The sequence below is a fragment of the Salvelinus fontinalis genome, chromosome 18 (genome assembly GCF_029448725.1).
Source record: "Salvelinus fontinalis isolate EN_2023a chromosome 18, ASM2944872v1, whole genome shotgun sequence".
Classification (NCBI taxonomy): domain Eukaryota; kingdom Metazoa; phylum Chordata; class Actinopteri; order Salmoniformes; family Salmonidae; genus Salvelinus; species Salvelinus fontinalis.
Window position 1 is genome coordinate 47,333,404 of NC_074682.1, and position 18,249 is coordinate 47,351,652.

General features: G+C 43.5%; 1 protein-coding gene across 2 annotated transcripts in view; it reads right to left on the bottom strand.

Annotated features, from left to right (window-relative positions):
• Positions 1-7,685: 7,685 nt before the first annotated feature.
• LOC129815658 (copine-9-like) overlaps positions 7,686-18,249 on the bottom strand; it is a 177,293-nt gene continuing 166,729 nt past the window's right edge. For both annotated transcript variants that reach the window (XM_055869654.1, XM_055869655.1), the window contains exon 20: positions 7,686-11,569. In XM_055869654.1, the coding sequence (XP_055725629.1) occupies positions 11,295-11,569 (275 nt within the window). In that variant the 3' untranslated portion in view covers positions 7,686-11,294. The remainder of the gene's footprint in view (positions 11,570-18,249) is intronic.

Sequence of the window (18,249 nt, forward strand, 5' to 3'; positions counted from 1 at the left end):
CAGACTGGCCAATAAAAAGAAAAGATTAAGATGGGAAAAAGAACACATACACTGGACAGAGGAAGAATGGAAAAAGTGTTATGGACAGACTAATCTAAGTTAGAGGTGTTTGGATCACAAAGAAGAACGGTCGTGAGACGCAGAAAAAGTGAAAAGATGCTGGAGGAGTGCTTGATGCCATCTGTCAAGCATGGTGGAGGCAATGTAATGGTCTGAGGGTGCTTTGGTGATGATAAACTGGGAGATTTGTACAGGGTTAAAGGGATCTTGAAGAAGGAAGGCTATCACTCCATTTTGCAACGCCATGCCATACCCTGTGGATGGCGCTTAATTGGAGTCAATTTCCTCTTACAACAGGACGATGACCCAGAGCACAGCTCCAAACAATTTAGCGAAGAAGCAGTCAGCTGGTATTCTGTCTATAATAGTGGCCAGCACAGTCACCGGATCTCAACTCTATTGAGCTGTTGTGGGAGCAGCTTGACCGTATGGTACGTAAGAAGTGCCCATCAAGCCGATCCAATTTGTGAGAGGTGCTTCAGGAAGCATGGGGTGAAATCTCTTCAGATTACCTCAACAATTTGACAATTGTGGGGCGGCAGGTAGCCTAGTGGTTAGAGCGTTGGGCCAGTAACCGAAAGATTGCTAGATCAAATTCCTGAGCTGACAAGGTAAAAATCTGTCGTTCTGTCCCTGAACAAGGCAGTGTTCCTAGGCTGTCATTGTAAATAAGAATTTGTTGTTAACTGACTTGCCTGGTTAAATAAAGGTAAAATTAATAATTTATATATATATACACATTACTGTTCAAAGGTGTGGGGTCACTTAGAAATGTTATTATATATATTTTTTTTTATCCATTTAAAATGGCATTCGTATTCCCAGTTCTCCTTCCATGGTTAAATGCGATGTCTAAACACCTTCTTTGCCCGCTTTGAGGATAACACAGTGCCACTGTCGCGGCCCTCTATCAAGGACTGCCCCCCTCTCCTTCTCCGTTGTTAACCCTCGCAAGGCTGCTGGCCCAGACGGCATCCCTAGCCGCATCCTCAGAGAATGCGCAGACCAGATGGCTGGTGTGTTTACGGACCTATTCAATCGATTTTCAATTTTTTATCCCAGTCTGTTTCCCCACATGCTTCGAGAGGGCTACCATTATTCCTGTACCCAAGAAGGCAAAGAAAACTGAACTAAATGACTATCGACTAGCACTCACTTCTGTCATCATCAAGTGCGTTGAGAGACTAGTCAAGGAACATATCACCTCCACCTTACCGGCCACCCTAGACCCACTTCAGTTTGCATACCGCCCCAACAGGTAAGAAGAAGACGCAATCGCCATAAAACTGCACACTGACCTATCCCATCTGGACTAAAGGAATACCTATGTAAGAATGCTGTTAATTGACTACAGCTCAGCATTCAACACCATAGTACCATCCAAGCTCATCAGCAAGCTGGAGGCCCTGGGTCTCAACCCTGCCCTCTGCAATTGGGTCCTGGACTTTCTGACGGGCCACTCCAAGGTGGGGAGGGTAGGAAACAACATCTCTACTTCGCTGACCGTCAACACTGGGTCGCCACAAGGGTGTGCTCAGCCCTCTCCTGTACTCCCTGTTCACCCACAACTGCGTGGCCATGCACGCCTCCAATTCAATCTTCAAGTTTGCAGACGACACAACAGTAGTGGGCCTGATTACGAACAACGACGAGACAGCCTACAGGGAGGAGGTGAGGGCACTCGGAGTGTGGTGTCAGGAAAACAACCTCTCACTCAATGTCAACAAAACAAAGGAGATGATCGTGGATTCAGGAAACAGCAGAGGGAGCACCCCCCTATCCACATCGAATGGACAGCAGTGGAGAAGGTGGAAAGTTTTCAAGTTCCTTGGTGTACACATCACAGACAAACTGAAATGGTCCACCCACACAGACAGCATTGTGAAAAAGGCGCAACAGCGCCTCTTCAACCTCAGGAGGCTGAAGAATTGTGGCTTGTCAACTAAAACCCTGACAAACTTTTACAGATGCACAATCGAGAGCATCCTGTCAGGCTGTATCACAGCCTGGTACGGCAACTGCACCGCTCTCAACCGCAAGGCTCTCCAGTGGGTGGTGTGGTCTGCACAATGCATCACTGGGGGCAAACTACCTACCCTTCTTGACACCTACAACACCCGATGTCACAGGAAGGCCAAAAAGATCATCAAGGACAACAACCACCCGAGCCACTGCCTGTTCACACCGCTACCATCCAGAAGGCGAGGTCAGTACAGGTGCATCAAAGCTCGGACCGAGAGGCTGAAAAACAGCTTCTATCTCAAGGCCATCAGACTGCTAAACAGCAATCAGTATCTCAGAGGCTGCTGCCCACATTGAGACCCAATCACTGGGCACTTTAATAAAATGGATCACCAGTCACTTCATACAATGCCACTCTAAATAATGCCACCTTAATAATGTTTACATATCTTACATTACTCATATCACATGTATATACTGTATTTTATACCATCTATTGCACCTTGCTTATGCCACTCGGCCATCGCTCGTCCATATACTTACATGTACATATTCTCATTCACCCTTTTAGATTTTTGTGTATTAGGTTGTTGTTGGGGAATTGTTAGATTACTAGTTAGATATTACTGCACTGTCGGAACTAGAAGCACAAGCATTTCGCTACACTCGCAATAACATCTGCTAACCATGTGCATGTGACAAATAAAATTTGATTTGATTTGATTGTCATGCAAGTCATCCGCCACTATCACCTCATCTTTCAGCATCATAATGCACGGCCCCATGTCTCAAGGATCTGTACACAATTCCTGGAAGCTGATAATGTCCCAGTTCTCACCAGCATACTCACCCATGTCACCCATTGAGCATGTTTGGGATGCTCTGGATGTACAACAGCATGATCCAGTTTCAGCCAATATCCAGCAACTTTGAACACGCCATTGAGGAGGAGTGGGACAACATTCCATAGGCCACAATCAACAGCCTGATCAACTCTATGCGTAGGACATGTGCCACGCTTCGTGAGGCAAATGGGGGTCACACCAGATACTGACTGGTCATCAGATACATATCTGTATTCCCAGTCATGTGAAATCCATAGATTAGGGCCTAATACATTTATTTCACTTGACAGATTTCCTTATATGAACTGTAACTCAGTCAAATATTTGAAATTGTTGTACGTTGTATTTATATTTTTGTTCAGTGTATTTAGGAATTTAGGAAGGAATATGTATACCAGAGAAAACAGTTTACCTATACAGTTGAAGTCAGAAGTTTACATACACCTTAGCCAAATACATTTAAACTCAGTTTTTCACAATTCCTGACATGTAATCCAAGTAAGAATTACCTGTTTTAGGTCAGTTATGATCATCACTTTATTTTAAGAATGTGAAATGTCAGAATAATAGTAGAGATAATGATTCATTTCAGCTTTATTTATTTCATCACATTCCTAGTGGGTCAGAAGTTTACATACACTCAATTAGTATTTGGTAGCATAGCCTTTAAATTGTTTAACTTGGGTAAAACATTTCGGGTAGCCTTCCACAAGCTTCCCACAATAAGTTGGGTGAATTTTGGCCCATTCCTCCTGACAGAGCTGGTGTAATTGAGTCAGGTTTGTAGGCCTCCTTGCTCGCACATACTTTTTCAGTTCTGCCCACAAATTTTCTATAGGATTGAGGTCAGGTCTATGTGATGGCCACTCCAATACCTTGACTTTGTTGTCCTTAAGCCATTTTGACACAACTTTGGAAGTATGCTTGAGGTCATTGTCCATTTGAAAGACCCATTTGCGACCAAGCTTTAAGTTCCTGACTGATGCCTTGAGATGTTGCTTCTATATATCCACATCATTTTCCCTAGCTCATGATGCCATCTATTTTGTGAAGTGCACCAGTACCTCCTGCAGCAAAGCACCCCCACAACATGATGCTTCCATCCCCGTGCTTCACGGTTGGGCTGGTGTTCTTCGGCTTGCAAGCCTCCCCCTTTTTCCTCCTAACATAACGATGGACATTACGGCCAAACAGTTCTATTTTTGTTTCATCAGACCAGAGGACATTTCTCCAAAAAGTACGATCTTTGTCCCCATGTGCAGTTGCAAACCGTACTCTGGCTTTTTTTATGGCGGTTTTGGAGCAGTGGCTTCTTCCTTGTTGAGCGGCCTTTCAGGTTATGTCGATATAGAACTCGTTTTACTGTAGATATAGATACTTTTGTACCTGTTCCTCCAGCATCTTCACAAGGTCCTTTGCTGTTGTTATGGAATTGATTTGTACTTTTTGCACCAAAGTACGTTCATCTCTAGGAAACAGAACTCCTTCCTGAGCGGTATGACGGCTGCGTGGTCCCATGGTTTTTATACTTGCGTACTATTGTTTGTACAGATGAACGTGGTACCTTCAGGCGTTTGGAAATTGGAAAGGATGAACCAGACTTGTAGAGGTCTACAATTCTTTTTCTGAGGTCTTGGCTGATTTCATTTGATTTTCCCATAATGTCAAGCAAGGAGGCACTGAGTTTTAAGGTAGGCCTTGAAATGAATCCACAGGTACACCTCCAATTGACTCAAATGATGTCAATTAGCCTATCAGAAGCTTCTAAGGCCATGACATAATTTTCTGGAATTTTCCAAGCTGTATAAAGGCACAGTCAACTTAGTGTATGTAAACTTCTGACCCACTGGAATTGTGATACAGTGAATTTTAAGTTAAATAATCTGTCTTTTAACAATTGTTGGAAGAATTACTTGTGTCATGCACAAAGTAGATGTCCTAACCGACTTGCCAAAACTGTAGTTTGTTAACAAGAAATTAGTGGAGTGGTTGAAAAACGAGCTTTAAGGACTCCAACCTAAGTGTATGTAAACTTCCGACTTCAACTGTAGTTGTTAGTTTAATCCGTGGGGGGCGACAGTGTCTAGGAGATGGATCCATTTAGCCTCTTTTCGTAGCAATAAATGGTCAAAATCACCCCTCTCTCATTCCTCTGCATTTTCTCTATAGCCCAGATCTTTAGTTCATTGATGGTGTGTTGGTGCTGAATAAAGTGCACTGCTAGAGGGTAGTTCTTGTTCTTGCATCAAATAGAGCTTTTGTGTTCTGTGATGCGTGTTCTCAATGCGTGTGGTCATCTTGATGTATAATATGAAGCCCGGGCACTGGATAGCGTAGATTACTCTTCAGGGTGATGGGCTATTGGTTTTTGGATTAGGAAATTGATTCAGTTTTTGTGATTGTGTGCATCAGGATCAGTGTGCGCAGTGGCCTATAGGGAGTGGGAGGCAGTGGCAACCTTTCAAACAGGTTATTTTGGCATTAATACGTGTCACATATCAGTTTGCCAACAATGTAAAAAAATATATATATATCTTTGAGTAAATAAAGCCACATACAAACATGGTCTCTTTTTTGTTTTCTTGAGTAAGCCAACTCCAAAATGCAGATGTTTCAGCCTAGCTACGTGCTTTCTGTGGTGGTGGGGCAAGTCAGAAGAAAATACGGAGTGTTGCACCTTGATTGTCTCAGTGTTCTGTCACTCATGGGGACACTAGGTAACCGCCAAGTCTAGCCCTTTGGGTGCTGCCATAGAGTTACATTAGAAGTGCCCATCCAAGAAGGCTCAAGGTCATTGGGCACAGATAAAATTACGTCAAATCACGTTATATGTACAGTAGCTTTGATTGGACTGATCATGTCAACATCATACTTTCAAAATCTTAGCTAGCAGACATCATCATGAATCAATTCGATAATCTACTGGCAAATCCTTTTCAATCCTTGTCATATGAAGAGAAATAATGAAGAGAAATTATAGATAAAACGTATCGGTGCTCATCGGCCATAAACATTACACAACAAGTTGGAAATCACAAATTCAACAATGAGTGGTTTGGAAGAAATCAGTGACAGAGGCTAACTGCAAGCATTGCAAAGCAATCACTAGCCTGCTATTCAGTGGAGTGGCTGTGTGGTCCCAAATCTGGGATTAAGGGGCTCTTTCCCTAGTTTAAAATTCTAAACATTCAACATTGGCCATGCTGTCAATGAAGCATGATTTGAGCCGCGCTCAAAACAACTGTTAGCTCGGAACTGCGAAAACCTGACTTTAGTGAGTTCAAGACAACTGGGAAGTCGGGAATAAACTAGCTCCAACTGGGAAAATACATTTTGAATGGTCATCCAACTCGGAATTCCGTCCTCTTTCTAGAGCTACAACCTGAAGATCAATGACGTCATCATGATTCAACCTTGTTTTTTTTCTGAGTTCCCAGTTGTTTTGAAAGCACCATAAATTCAAAATTTGCCCACAAGAAGGATTGCCACACCACCTTCCTGTTCAAGTGAGCACAGTACAAAAAGGTGAGTCCAAAAATGTATTGTATGCTGCTGCATAAATGGTGTAATATGCCAGGGAGATATGTATACTGTAGCTAAGAAAGTAATACTAAGTGTATGTTGTGTAGTAAGATATTAGTAGCCCACGTGCATCGCCCTAATAAGAAAGAATTGAAACGTGTAACGTCTGCTTCCAACTCACACTCTCAAACACATAGATCCCCTGAACGCAGATCACTTTCCAGATCCCAATCACCTGAATTCTGATCACCTGTTCACACACCTGTATGTCATTATCACACACTATTTAGTTCAGTTCTTTGCACCCCATCACTGTGAGGTATTGTTTGTTTTGTGACTCACGTCTTTCGGAACTCTGGGTTTCCCGTAATTTACTCCTCCTGTGTATGATAGTTTTTGCCTGCCTCACTAACGATGCCCTTTGGCTATTCCCTGCCTGTACTTTAGCCTATCGGATTTCCTGTTATCTACCTATTGCCTGATCTCCCGGACTACGTTACCAGCCTTTTCCCTGCCTGTACTGTTGCCTTTTTGGACCCCCTGTGTATGACCTTCTGCCTGCCCCTTGACCCAGCTACCTGCCTCCTCCTGTGGTCCTTTGCAATAAACACCTGCTGTGCACTGCGCTTGAAACCAGCTCTCTGTCTCCCCTCGTGTTCATTACACAACGCTGCTGGGTTTTTCTCCCTCAACAGTTTCCTGTGTGTATCAAGAATGGTCCACCACCCAAAGGACATCCAGCCAACTTGAAATAACTGTGGGAAGCATTGGAGTCAACATGGGCCAGCATCCCTGTGGAACTGTTGACACCTTGTAGAGTCCATGCCCTGACGAATTGAGGCTGTTCTGAGGGCAAAACTCAATATTAAGGTGTTCCTAATGTTTTGTCCACTCATTGTACAGTCTATGGTCAGCATGCACACTAATATACAAAAAACATTTTAAATGCTTGAAAGTGTTGGTCAATGTATGACCAGTAATGTCATTAATATATAACACCTATAAATGTGTTAATGTAACTAGATATGGTGTATTTTCGTCCATATTAAAGTCTCAGTATTACTAATTCACTGCGAGGGCTTTCTCTAAATTTCACAGATGACCATGTAGGCCAATTGGGCATAGAAGTAATAGTTACGGACAACAGTAAGGGCAGACATCCACCAGGCACAATAATAATGAATATGAGGATTTCTTTGGGGAAGTGAGATGCACTATCCAGGTCACTGACTTTCCTTAAAACAGGATTTTGTTCATTCATAGAACAAACATAATCTACCAACTTTTATACTGAGATGAGTCTTAATAATATATCTTTATTTGATTTCTAAGCAAAAGATATATAAAACAAATGTACAAACTTACAAATAGTTTTTGACCAACACAAATGGACATGGAATGACATTGATATACATTTACAGAGTCATTTAAGAAAGAAAATACAGAGGAAGACTGATCACATAATATTCTGTACAGGAACTCAGATATATTTACATTAGTTATACTTATAAGCAAAAGCTACTCTGAACACAAAGTCAGACAGTCATGCCTTATGCTAAAATGTTCAACAGGTGATGTGAATTGAGGTTTACTTTGACTTTATAACACTGTTACACACATGCACTAAAAACATTGTCTATTAGAAATCCATCTACTATTTAAATGTTCTATTATATTTTGGGGTTATTATATTGGCAGTTCTTGTATACTATACAGTGTACAACAAAGAACATTGACAAAATTCAATACACAATCCAGTCTCGTACAAAACCAACCAAGCACTCGCCAAATAGGAATATTTTAGTCCATTTCAAATGTGAAGAACAGTTATTTTTGACGACCACAGCCATCAGCAGTGTGTCGTTTAATCAGGTTAGCATGCAAAATAATGCAATTATGACTTCATTGAATCATATAAAAATAGAATCCTCCCTACACACACAACGTGGGATTATGACAGATTTAAGGCCACATATCCATATCTCTTCCTAAGTCCTAAGACAACCCTTCATACTACTGTCCATGTTATTCTATAGCCAGTGCTTGACTTGGACTGAAATAGGTTCCGGTACTCAGCCCCACAATACTTTTTAGCTCATGTTTTATAAGAGTAACAGGAGCTCAAGCAGTAGAACATTTGAGGTGCCGATACTCAGCTCCGGTGAGCTGCTGTCCAAGTCCAGCACTGGTATTATCTCTAGTTGACTTGCTGTCACAATGCCACAAATGCTTGATCGTTTCCCTAATGGTTTCTCTCTTCCCAGGGTATCTAAGGGCCACCCCACAATCTTTCCAATATATGGTTAGGTCCAAGCACTCTCCTTAATGTGAAAATGGAACGGTGACATTAACAAACTATTGTTATGCAATTTACTAACAGAGAAATACATTTTTTGCAAGAGAAGCCATGTCCGTTGTTGGCACGTTCAAAAATGTTATGGCTATCTTTTTACTAGTAGTAAACTACCACTATGTAGGAGAGAGTGAATGAATGGAGAGATGGGAAGAAAGGTGTGTGTGTGTGCAGTGTATGAGAGAGAGTGAGTTAGAGAGAGTGAGAGAGAGTGAAAAGAAAGAGAGAGAGAGAGAGAGAGAGAGAGAGAGAGAGAGAGAGAGCGAGAGAGAGAGAGAAAAAGAGAGAGAAAAAGAGAGAGAAAGAGAGAGAGAGAGAAAGAGAGAGAAAGAGAGAGAGAGAGAAAGAGAGAAATCAAACAAATCCCAATAGAGGCTTGAATGCAAAACAAAAACTTTGTTTCAAGGATCCCTTCTAGCCAGGCATTTCTCAAAGAACAAAGGCATAATAAAAAGACTAGTACAAAAAATAATGCATTACATGCATTGTAAACAAACTAGTGTAGAGCATATGAGCCCAGCCAAAACAACAATGAAAATATAGACCCATATCTCAGAAACCAGAGCTGTGGCGGAAAGAAATCATGCATACATTTGCTATGTAAAGCAGCCATTTCCAACTCCCTCAAAACAGGCTGTGGCGAGGGACCACACTTTTGAGAAGAACTTATGCTGAGGCCCCTTCTCTTTCTCTTCTCTCTCCAGAAAAAATGGATGGACATGGTGACCGTGAAGCGTTGATGCGTTCTTTGCTACATCTAAGCACTTTTGTTCAGCGAGCGCATGCCGAGTCTTTCTCAATCTAAACAGGAGCACGCTCCACAGATTTTGAAAGATGGAGCAGGTTTTGCCACCATTGACCGACCACTTCATAAATGATTCATTTTTAATCACCGGGCAGCCGGTGCTAGGAAAGTTTCAATTTGGAAGGAAGAAATCAAGGACAAGTTTTAAAATAGCTGACTCGGTACTGTACTAATATAATAATATTAATTTGGTGGGTGCTTATTATTGTTCTATATTATACATGTGACTTAGACGCATGTGTGAATTGGAAATGTGCTTTTTGCATATTCCAACTCCCCCTGAGACCTTCGGAGAGTGGGGTATATTCAGACCGATGTTTTGGCCAAAAATGACCTGTGCAGGGATGTCAGACAACCAGTTGTATGGTGGTTGAAAAGAATCAGAGGTGGGAGTATTTCAAGCTATGCTCCATCTCAAGCCGATTTCAATTTACGACCCTTCATTTTGAAGATGAAGGCTTTTCTCTGAACAGAAGTAAGCAATTGCCAGCTAGCAGGCCCTTATGGCCAAAGTTATTTCAATATTTACACATTCTGTCTCTAAATTTATTTTCTGATCTGAAATATAACGCTTTTCATAGGACATCCTAATTAACATATACATTTCAACACGTGGAATATATCAGGAATATATTTTTTCAAGAAGTAACATTCAACTACCTATATACATATAATGTGGACTGGCATAGCACAATATATTCCCTATTCAATCAACCCCTGGACAAGACGAACCAGTCCTAGCAAAAAGAATGTTGTAAAGATATATAAACACAATGACTCCAGTTGCTGAGGCTGAGACCACAACTGTCCAGATGCCATATAGTTTCTGTCTCCCTCGTTTGGAGAAACTCAACCAAAAGCCTCCAGAAATGCCCTGAGAAGACACCAAACATGAAGATACTTTGTGTCTTTCACTTGTTTTGGATATTAACTGACTTACGGCAATGTTTATAGTGCCATTATACACATGAAAAATATACATTAGTCAAAGTAGAATACTACCATGGCAACCCAAGCGGCCAGTTTGTTGCTGTTTCTGTTTCGGACCACAAGAAGACGCAGGGATGAAACACTCATTGCATGCAGAACTAGAGGCATAGGAAAAAAAGGTGAACATCGATCTCTCTTTATGTCTGTCGAAAAGTCCACAAACTCTTGGTTTTTCTGACGTTTAACTGCGACCGATCCCTGAACCCTTAAATAAGAAATAAGATAAGGGTTAGGTAAGGGGCTGGCGACCGCGGAGGCAGTTCCAACAGTTCTCACTCCAAAGGTCACGCTGCATTTGACCCCCGTTGAGCTGTAGTCGTTACATCACAGCAGGGGGGCTGTGTCCGCCAGGCAGGACATCGCTACGGCAGTGAGATAAAAGAAGAATCAGGAACATAGCTGACTTCAACATGGAAGGAGCGATAGTGAAAAAGCTTTCAGTGCTGTTGCAGTCTACCCCTCTGACTAGGACAGCAACTGTGTGTGTGTGTGTGTGTGTGTGTGTGTGTGTGTGTGTGTGTGTGTGTGTGTGTGTGTGTGTGTGTGTGTGTGTGTGTGTGTGTGTGTGTGTGTGTGTGTGTGTGTGTGTGTGTGTGTGTGTGTGTGTGTGTGTGTGTGTGTGTGTGTGTGCACACCAACTGCTTCAGTGTGTCTCTTCAGGTATTCACTGCAACTGAAAATGGTCCAAACCATGGCCCTATGGCCCTAGACCTAAGACCCCCCCGACCTCTGACCCCACCCCACCCAAACCCCGCTTTCAGATGCACAGGTTGTTGAGTCGTAGAGGGGCGGTAGTGGTGGTGGAGGAGGTGGGCAGGGCAGGCTGGGGCTCGATGTCTCTCGTTTTCATGAAACCCAGCAGCTGCTCGGGGATCTCTGCCAACACGTCCTTGGCCAGCCGTGCCATGCTCAGCACCTGGTTGCCCTGGCGGTCGATGTAGTCCCGGAACGGCACAAACTGAACTATATCTCGCTCAGCAATGCGCCCCTTAGAGGACACTCTGACCTCATCACCGTCCAGTTCCTCCATCGCTACAGAGCAGAGAGAGAGACAGAGAGTGTCAGAAACAGAGAGAGAGAGAGACAGAGAGACAGAGAGCGTCATAAACAGAGAGAGAGTGTATCAGAGAGAGTCAGAGTCAGACAGAGAGAGAGAGAGAGAAAGAGAGAGAGAGAAAGAGACAGAGAGAGAGACAGAGAGAGAGAGCGTCAGAAACACAGAGAGAGAGAGAGAGAGAGAGAGAGAGAGAGCGCGCGAGAGAGAGAGAGAGCGTCAGAAACAGAGAAAGAATGTATCAGAGAGAGTCAGTCAGACAGAGAGAGAGAGAGAGAGAGAGAGACATACAGAGTCAGAGAGAGGCAGAGGTAGAGACAAATAGTCAGAGTCAGAGAGAGTCAGAAACAGAGACAGAGAGACAGAGAGGGTCAGAGACAGAGAGGGTCAGAGACAGAGAGAGTCCGAGAAAGACAGACAGTCAGAGAGAGGCAGAGGCAGAGAGAGGCAGAGAGAGACAGAGACAGATAGTCAGAGTCAGAGAGAGAGAGTCAGACAGAGAATCAGAGACAGAGAGTCATAGTTAGAGACAGAGACAGAGGTAGAGAAATGGGACAGCAGTAGGAAGAGAGATGGAGTCAGAGTTAGAGACAGAGGTAGAGTCAGACAGAGATAACGGCACATAGCTCCATTGTTAGACAGAATGTTATAGGTGCTTTTAATGTGTGTTGGATTTGTGGTAAATATGGCACCATAGGCCACTTTGTTTGCCAAAAGCTAAACCAATAAAACAATATTGGGGTAAATACATAATCCTATACGTAAACCCCCCAAAAAACATATTTAAAAAAAATTATCCTCAAACTTCAAACTAACATTATTAGGACTGATTTTAAAGCTCCAATGTATACTTTTTTATTACATGCTTTTAAAATCATCACTGCATGTCTAATAAATCACTGTGTGTGTTTATTTAATGAAAATAACTCATTTATTTAATTTATTTCCCTGACCTTCCTTTTGCCCTTGAAATGCTCAGTCTGACCGTGTGTGCATTAGGAAACAAATTTGAAGATACACAACCCTGATTGGCTGGTAGGTTGGTCTAGAGCCCACCCCCTTACCCAGAATAACTGTCATTGGTTTAATACAATCAGATCAGATTATGACATCATGATCTGGGCAAAAAAACTCCATCCCACCTGAACAGGCTCTATCCCAATTTCATAGTATTATGGGCATATATTTCCCCCCAAAAATTACACAGTGTTATGGAAATATATTTATTTCATATTTTAAACAGGACAATCGTGTTTTTAACTGCTCTACTCCTTTAATAATAATCTACAGCATCTATATTAGGAAGTCTTGTCTGAGAACGTACAACTTCCTAATATGGATGCTGTACATTTTTTAATAGTCTAAACCCCTATAACACCACCGCCACCTTACCGGCCACCCTAGAGCCACCTCAGTTTGCATACCACCCCAACAGGTCCACAGATGACGCTATCGCCATCACACTGCCATCACACCGCCCTATCCCATCTGGACAAAAGGAATACCAATGCTGTTCATTAACTACAGCTCAGCATTCAACACCATAGTACCCTCCAAACTCACCATCAAGCTGGAGGCCCTGGGGTCTCAACCCCTGTGCAACTGGGTCCTGGACTTAGCCTACAGGGAGGAGGTGAGGGCACACGGAGTGTGGTGTCAGGAAAACAACCTCTCACTCAACGTCAACAAGAAAAAGGAGATGATCGTGGATTCAGGAAACAGCAGAGGGAGCACCCCCCTATCCACATCGAAGGGATAGCAGTGGAGAAGGTGGAAAGTTTTAAGTTCCTCGGCGTACACATCACAGACAAACTGAAATGGTCCACCCACACAGCCAGTGTGGTGAAGAAGGCGAAACAGCACCTCTTCAACCTCAGGAGGCTGAAGAAATTTGGCTTGTCACCCAAAACCCTGACAAACTTTTACAGATGCACAATCGAGAGCATCCTGGTACGGCAACTGCACTGCACTCAACCGCAAGGCTCTCCAGAGGGTGATCATCAAGGACAACAACAACCCGAGCCACTGCCTGTTCACACCTCAATCATCCAGAAGGCGTTGTCAATACAGGTGCATCAAAGCTGGGACCGAGAGATTGAAAAACAGCTTTTATCTCAAGGCCATCAGACTGCTAAACAGCAATCACTAACTTAGAGAGGCTGCTTCCCACATTGAGACCCAATCACTGGACACTTTAATAAATGGATCACACGTCACTTTAAATAATACCACTTAAAATAATGGCACTTTAAAAATGTTTACATATCTTACATTACTCATATCACATGTATATACTGTATTTTACACCATCTACTGCACCTTGTCTATGCCGCTCGGCCATCGCTCATCTATATATATATATGTACATATTCTCATTCACCCCTTGTGTGTTTTAGGTAGTTGTTGGGGAATTGTTAGATATTACTACACTGACGGAACTAGAAGCACAAGCATTTCGCTACACTCGCATTAACATCTGCTTACCATGTGCATGTGACCAATACAATTTGATTTGAACTCAACTCTGGACCTCAAAGCCAGTTCCACTGCATTTTTTCATTGTTCCCCTCTAATAAGGGACTGATTTAGACCTGGGACACCAGGTGTGTGCAATTAATTATCAGGTAGAACACAAAACCAGCAGGCTCCGGACCTTGTAGGGTCAGAGTTGAATAACCTTGGACTACACCATGGATACTGAAATCTGTTTTGGTATTGAGGAATGGGAATGGGCTGGAGACCTATCCAGTGCTTTAACCCATCAGTGGTCATGAAGGAAAGGGAGCCAGTTATACCTATTGGGACGAGATCATGCGGCATGTTTGGAGAAGACTGACTGGGGATATTATAAATGGCAGTACAGAGATGACAGATGGCTGTAGGCAGGGTATAGCAGTGCAGAGGAAGAGAGAGGGGGTGAAGGGACAGCAGGAGGGCAGGGAAGGGGGCCAGGTGCCTTGGGTAAACCCGGGCATGTGGGGGGCATCCCCTGAGTCACAGGGACTTATACAGAGCCTCCTGCTCCCTTGAATGTCACACACGCACACACACACACACACACACACACACACACACACACACACACACACACACACACACACACACACACACACACACACACACACACACAGACACAGACAGAGGGGTGCATACACACATGCACTCTCACACACTCTCCGCCTTCTGTTCCCTATGAATGTCACACACGACACACACACAAACACACACATACATGCACACACTCTCACATACTCGGACACACCTTCTGTTGTCAATGAATTTCCTACCCATGCATGTGTGTGTATGTGTGTGTATGTGTGTACACCTACAGGCACAGGGGTGCTTAATACACACTGATGATGCACACACGTTCACCGCACGCACATACACACACAAACACCCTCAGACACACACACGTACAGACACACACACAAACACCCACAGAAAAACGGCTTCATCAAAACATGTGGGGGATTTGGAGAGAGGAAAGATTTACAGAGAAAGAGAGCGTAAGAGAGGGGATGATGGTAATAGCAGAAGAGAGAGGAGAGAAGGGATGATAGTAATAGCAGAAGAGAGAGGAGAGAAGGGATGATGGTAATAGCAGAAGAGAGAAGAGAGAGGGGATGATGGTAATAGCAGAAGAGAGAGGAGAGAGGAGAGAGGGGATGATGGTAATAGCAGAAGAGAGAGGAGAGAGGGGATGATGGTAATAGCAGAAGAGAGAGGAGAGAAGGGATGATGGTAATAGCAGAAGAGAGAGGAGAGAAGGGATGATGGTAATAGCAGAAGAGAGAGGGGATGATGGTAATAGCAGAAGAGAGAGGAGAGAAGGGATGATGGTAATAGCAGAAGAGAGAGGAGAGAGGGGATGATGGTAATAGCAGAAGAGAGAGGAGAGAAGGGATGATGGTAATAGCAGAAGAGAGAGGAGAGAGGGGATGATGGTAATAGCAGAAGAGAGAGGAGAGAAGGGATGGTGGTAATAGCAGAAGAGAGAGGAGAGAGGGGATGATGGTAATAGCAGAAGAGAGAGGAGAGAAGGGATGATGGTAATAGCAGAAGAGAGAGGGGATGATGGTAATAGCAGAAGAGAGAGGAGAGAAGGGATGATGGTAATAGCAGAAGAAAGAGGAGAGAAGGGATGATGGTAATAGCAGAAGAGAGAGGGGATGATGGTAATAGCAGAAGAGAGAGGAGAGAAGGGATGATGGTAATAGCAGAAGAGAGAGGAGAGAAGGGATGATGGTAATAGCAGAAGAGAGAGGAGAGAAGGGATGATGGTAATAGCAGAAGAGAGAGGAGAGAAGGGATGATGGTAATAGCAGAAGAGAGAGGAGAGAAGGGGTGATGGTAATAGCAGAAGAGAGAGGAGAGAAGGGATGATGGTAATAGCAGAAGAGAGAGGAGAGAAGGGATGATGGTAATAGCAGAAGAGAGAGGAGAGAGGGGATGATGGTAATAGCAGAAGAGAGAGGAGAGAAGGGATGATGGTAATAGCAGAAGAGAGAGGAGAGAAGGGATGATGGTAATAGCAGAAGAGAGAGGAGAGAAGGGATGATGGTAATAGCAGAAGAGAGAGGAGAGAAGGGATGATGGTAATAGCAGAAGAGAGAGGAGAGAATGGATGATGGTAATAGCAGAAGAGAGAGGAGAGAAGGGATGATGGTAATAGCAGAAGAGAGAGGAGAGAAGGGATGATGGTAATAGCAGAAGAGAGAGGAGAGAGGGGATGATGGTAATAGCAGAAGAGAGAAGAGAGAGGGGATGATGGTAATAGCAGAAGAGAGAGGAGAGAGGGGATGATGGTAATAGCAGAAGAGAGATGAGAGAAGGGATGATGGTAATAGCAGAAGAGAGAGGAGAGAAGGGATGATGGTAATAGCAGAAGAGAGAGGAGAGAAGGGATGATGGTAATAGCAGAAGAGAGAGGAGAGAAGGGATGATGGTAATAGCAGAAGAGAGAGGAGAGAAGGGATGATGGTAATAGCAGAAGAGAGAAGAGAGAGGGGATGATGGTAATAGCAGAAGAGAGAGGAGAGAGGAGAGAGGGGATGATGGTAATAGCAGAAGAGAGAGGAGAGAGGGGATGATGGTAATAGCAGAAGAGAGAGGAGAGAAGGGATGATGGTAATAGCAGAAGAGAGAGGAGAGAAGGGATGATGGTAATAGCAGAAGAGAGAGGGGATGATGGTAATAGCAGAAGGGAGAGGAGAGAAGGGATGATGGTAATAGCAGAAGAGAGAGGAGAGAGGGGATGATGGTAATAGCAGAAGAGAGAGGAGAGAAGGGATGATGGTAATAGCAGAAGAGAGAGGAGAGAGGGGATGATGGTAATAGCAGAAGAGAGAGGAGAGAAGGGATGATGGTAATAGCAGAAGAGAGAGGAGAGAGGGGATGATGGTAATAGCAGAAGAGAGAGGAGAGAAGGGATGATGGTAATAGCAGAAGAGAGAGGGGATGATGGTAATAGCAGAAGAGAGAGGAGAGAAGGGATGATGGGAATAGCAGAAGAAAGAGGAGAGAAGGGATGATGGTAATAGCAGAAGAGAGAGGGGATGATGGTAATAGCAGAAGAGAGAGGAGAGAGGGGATGATGGTAATAGCAGAAGAGAGAGGAGAGAGGAGAGAAGGGATGATGGTAATAGCAGAAGAGAGAGGAGAGAAGGGATGATGGTAATAGCAGAAGAGAGAGGAGAGAAGGGATGATGGTAATAGCAGAAGAGAGAGGAGAGAGGGGATGATGGTAATAGCAGAAGAGAGAGGAGAGAGGGGATGATGGTAATAGCAGAAGAGAGATGAGAGAAGGGATGATGGTAATAGCAGAAGAGAGAGGAGAGAAGGGATGATGGTAATAGCAGAAGAGAGAGGAGAGAAGGGATGATGGTAATAGCATAAGAGAGAGGAGAGAAGGGATGATGGTAATAGCAGAAGAGAGAGGGGATGATGGTAATAGCAGAAGAGAGATGAGAGAAGGGATGATGGTAATAGCAGAAGAGAGAGGAGAGAGGGGATGATGGTAATAGCAGAAGAGAGAGGAGAGAGGGGATGATGGTAATAGCAGAAGAAAGAGGAGAGAGGGGATGATGGTAATAGCAGAAGAGAGAGGAGAGAAGGGATGATGGTAATAGCAGAAGAGAGAGGAGAGAAGGGATGATGGTAATAGCAGAAGAGAGAGGAGAGAAGGGATGATGGTAATAGCAGAAGAGAGAGGAGAGAAGGGATGATGGTAATAGCAGAAGAGAGAGGAGAGAAGGGATGATGGTAATAGCAGAAGAGAGAGGAGAGAAGGGATGATGGTAATAGCAGAAGAGAGAGGAGAGAAGGGATGATGGTAATAGCAGAAGAAAGAGGAGAGAGGGGATGATGGTAATAGCAGAAGAGAGAGGAGAGAAGATGGTGCTTAAAGGTCCAATGCAGCCGTTTTTATCTCAAAATACAATCATTTCTGTGTAACAATTCATTTAATTTCTGTTTTCATTTAAAATAGACAAAAATATATAGCTTCTTAGCAAAGAGCATTTTCTCAAGCAATAATTTAGCTAGGACTGTCAGGGAATGTTCTGAGTTGGGAGGGGAAAACTGAAAACTAGCTGTTATTGGCAGCTAGGTGTGGAACTCTCTTTCTTATTGGTCAATTAGCTAATTTACCGTCTTG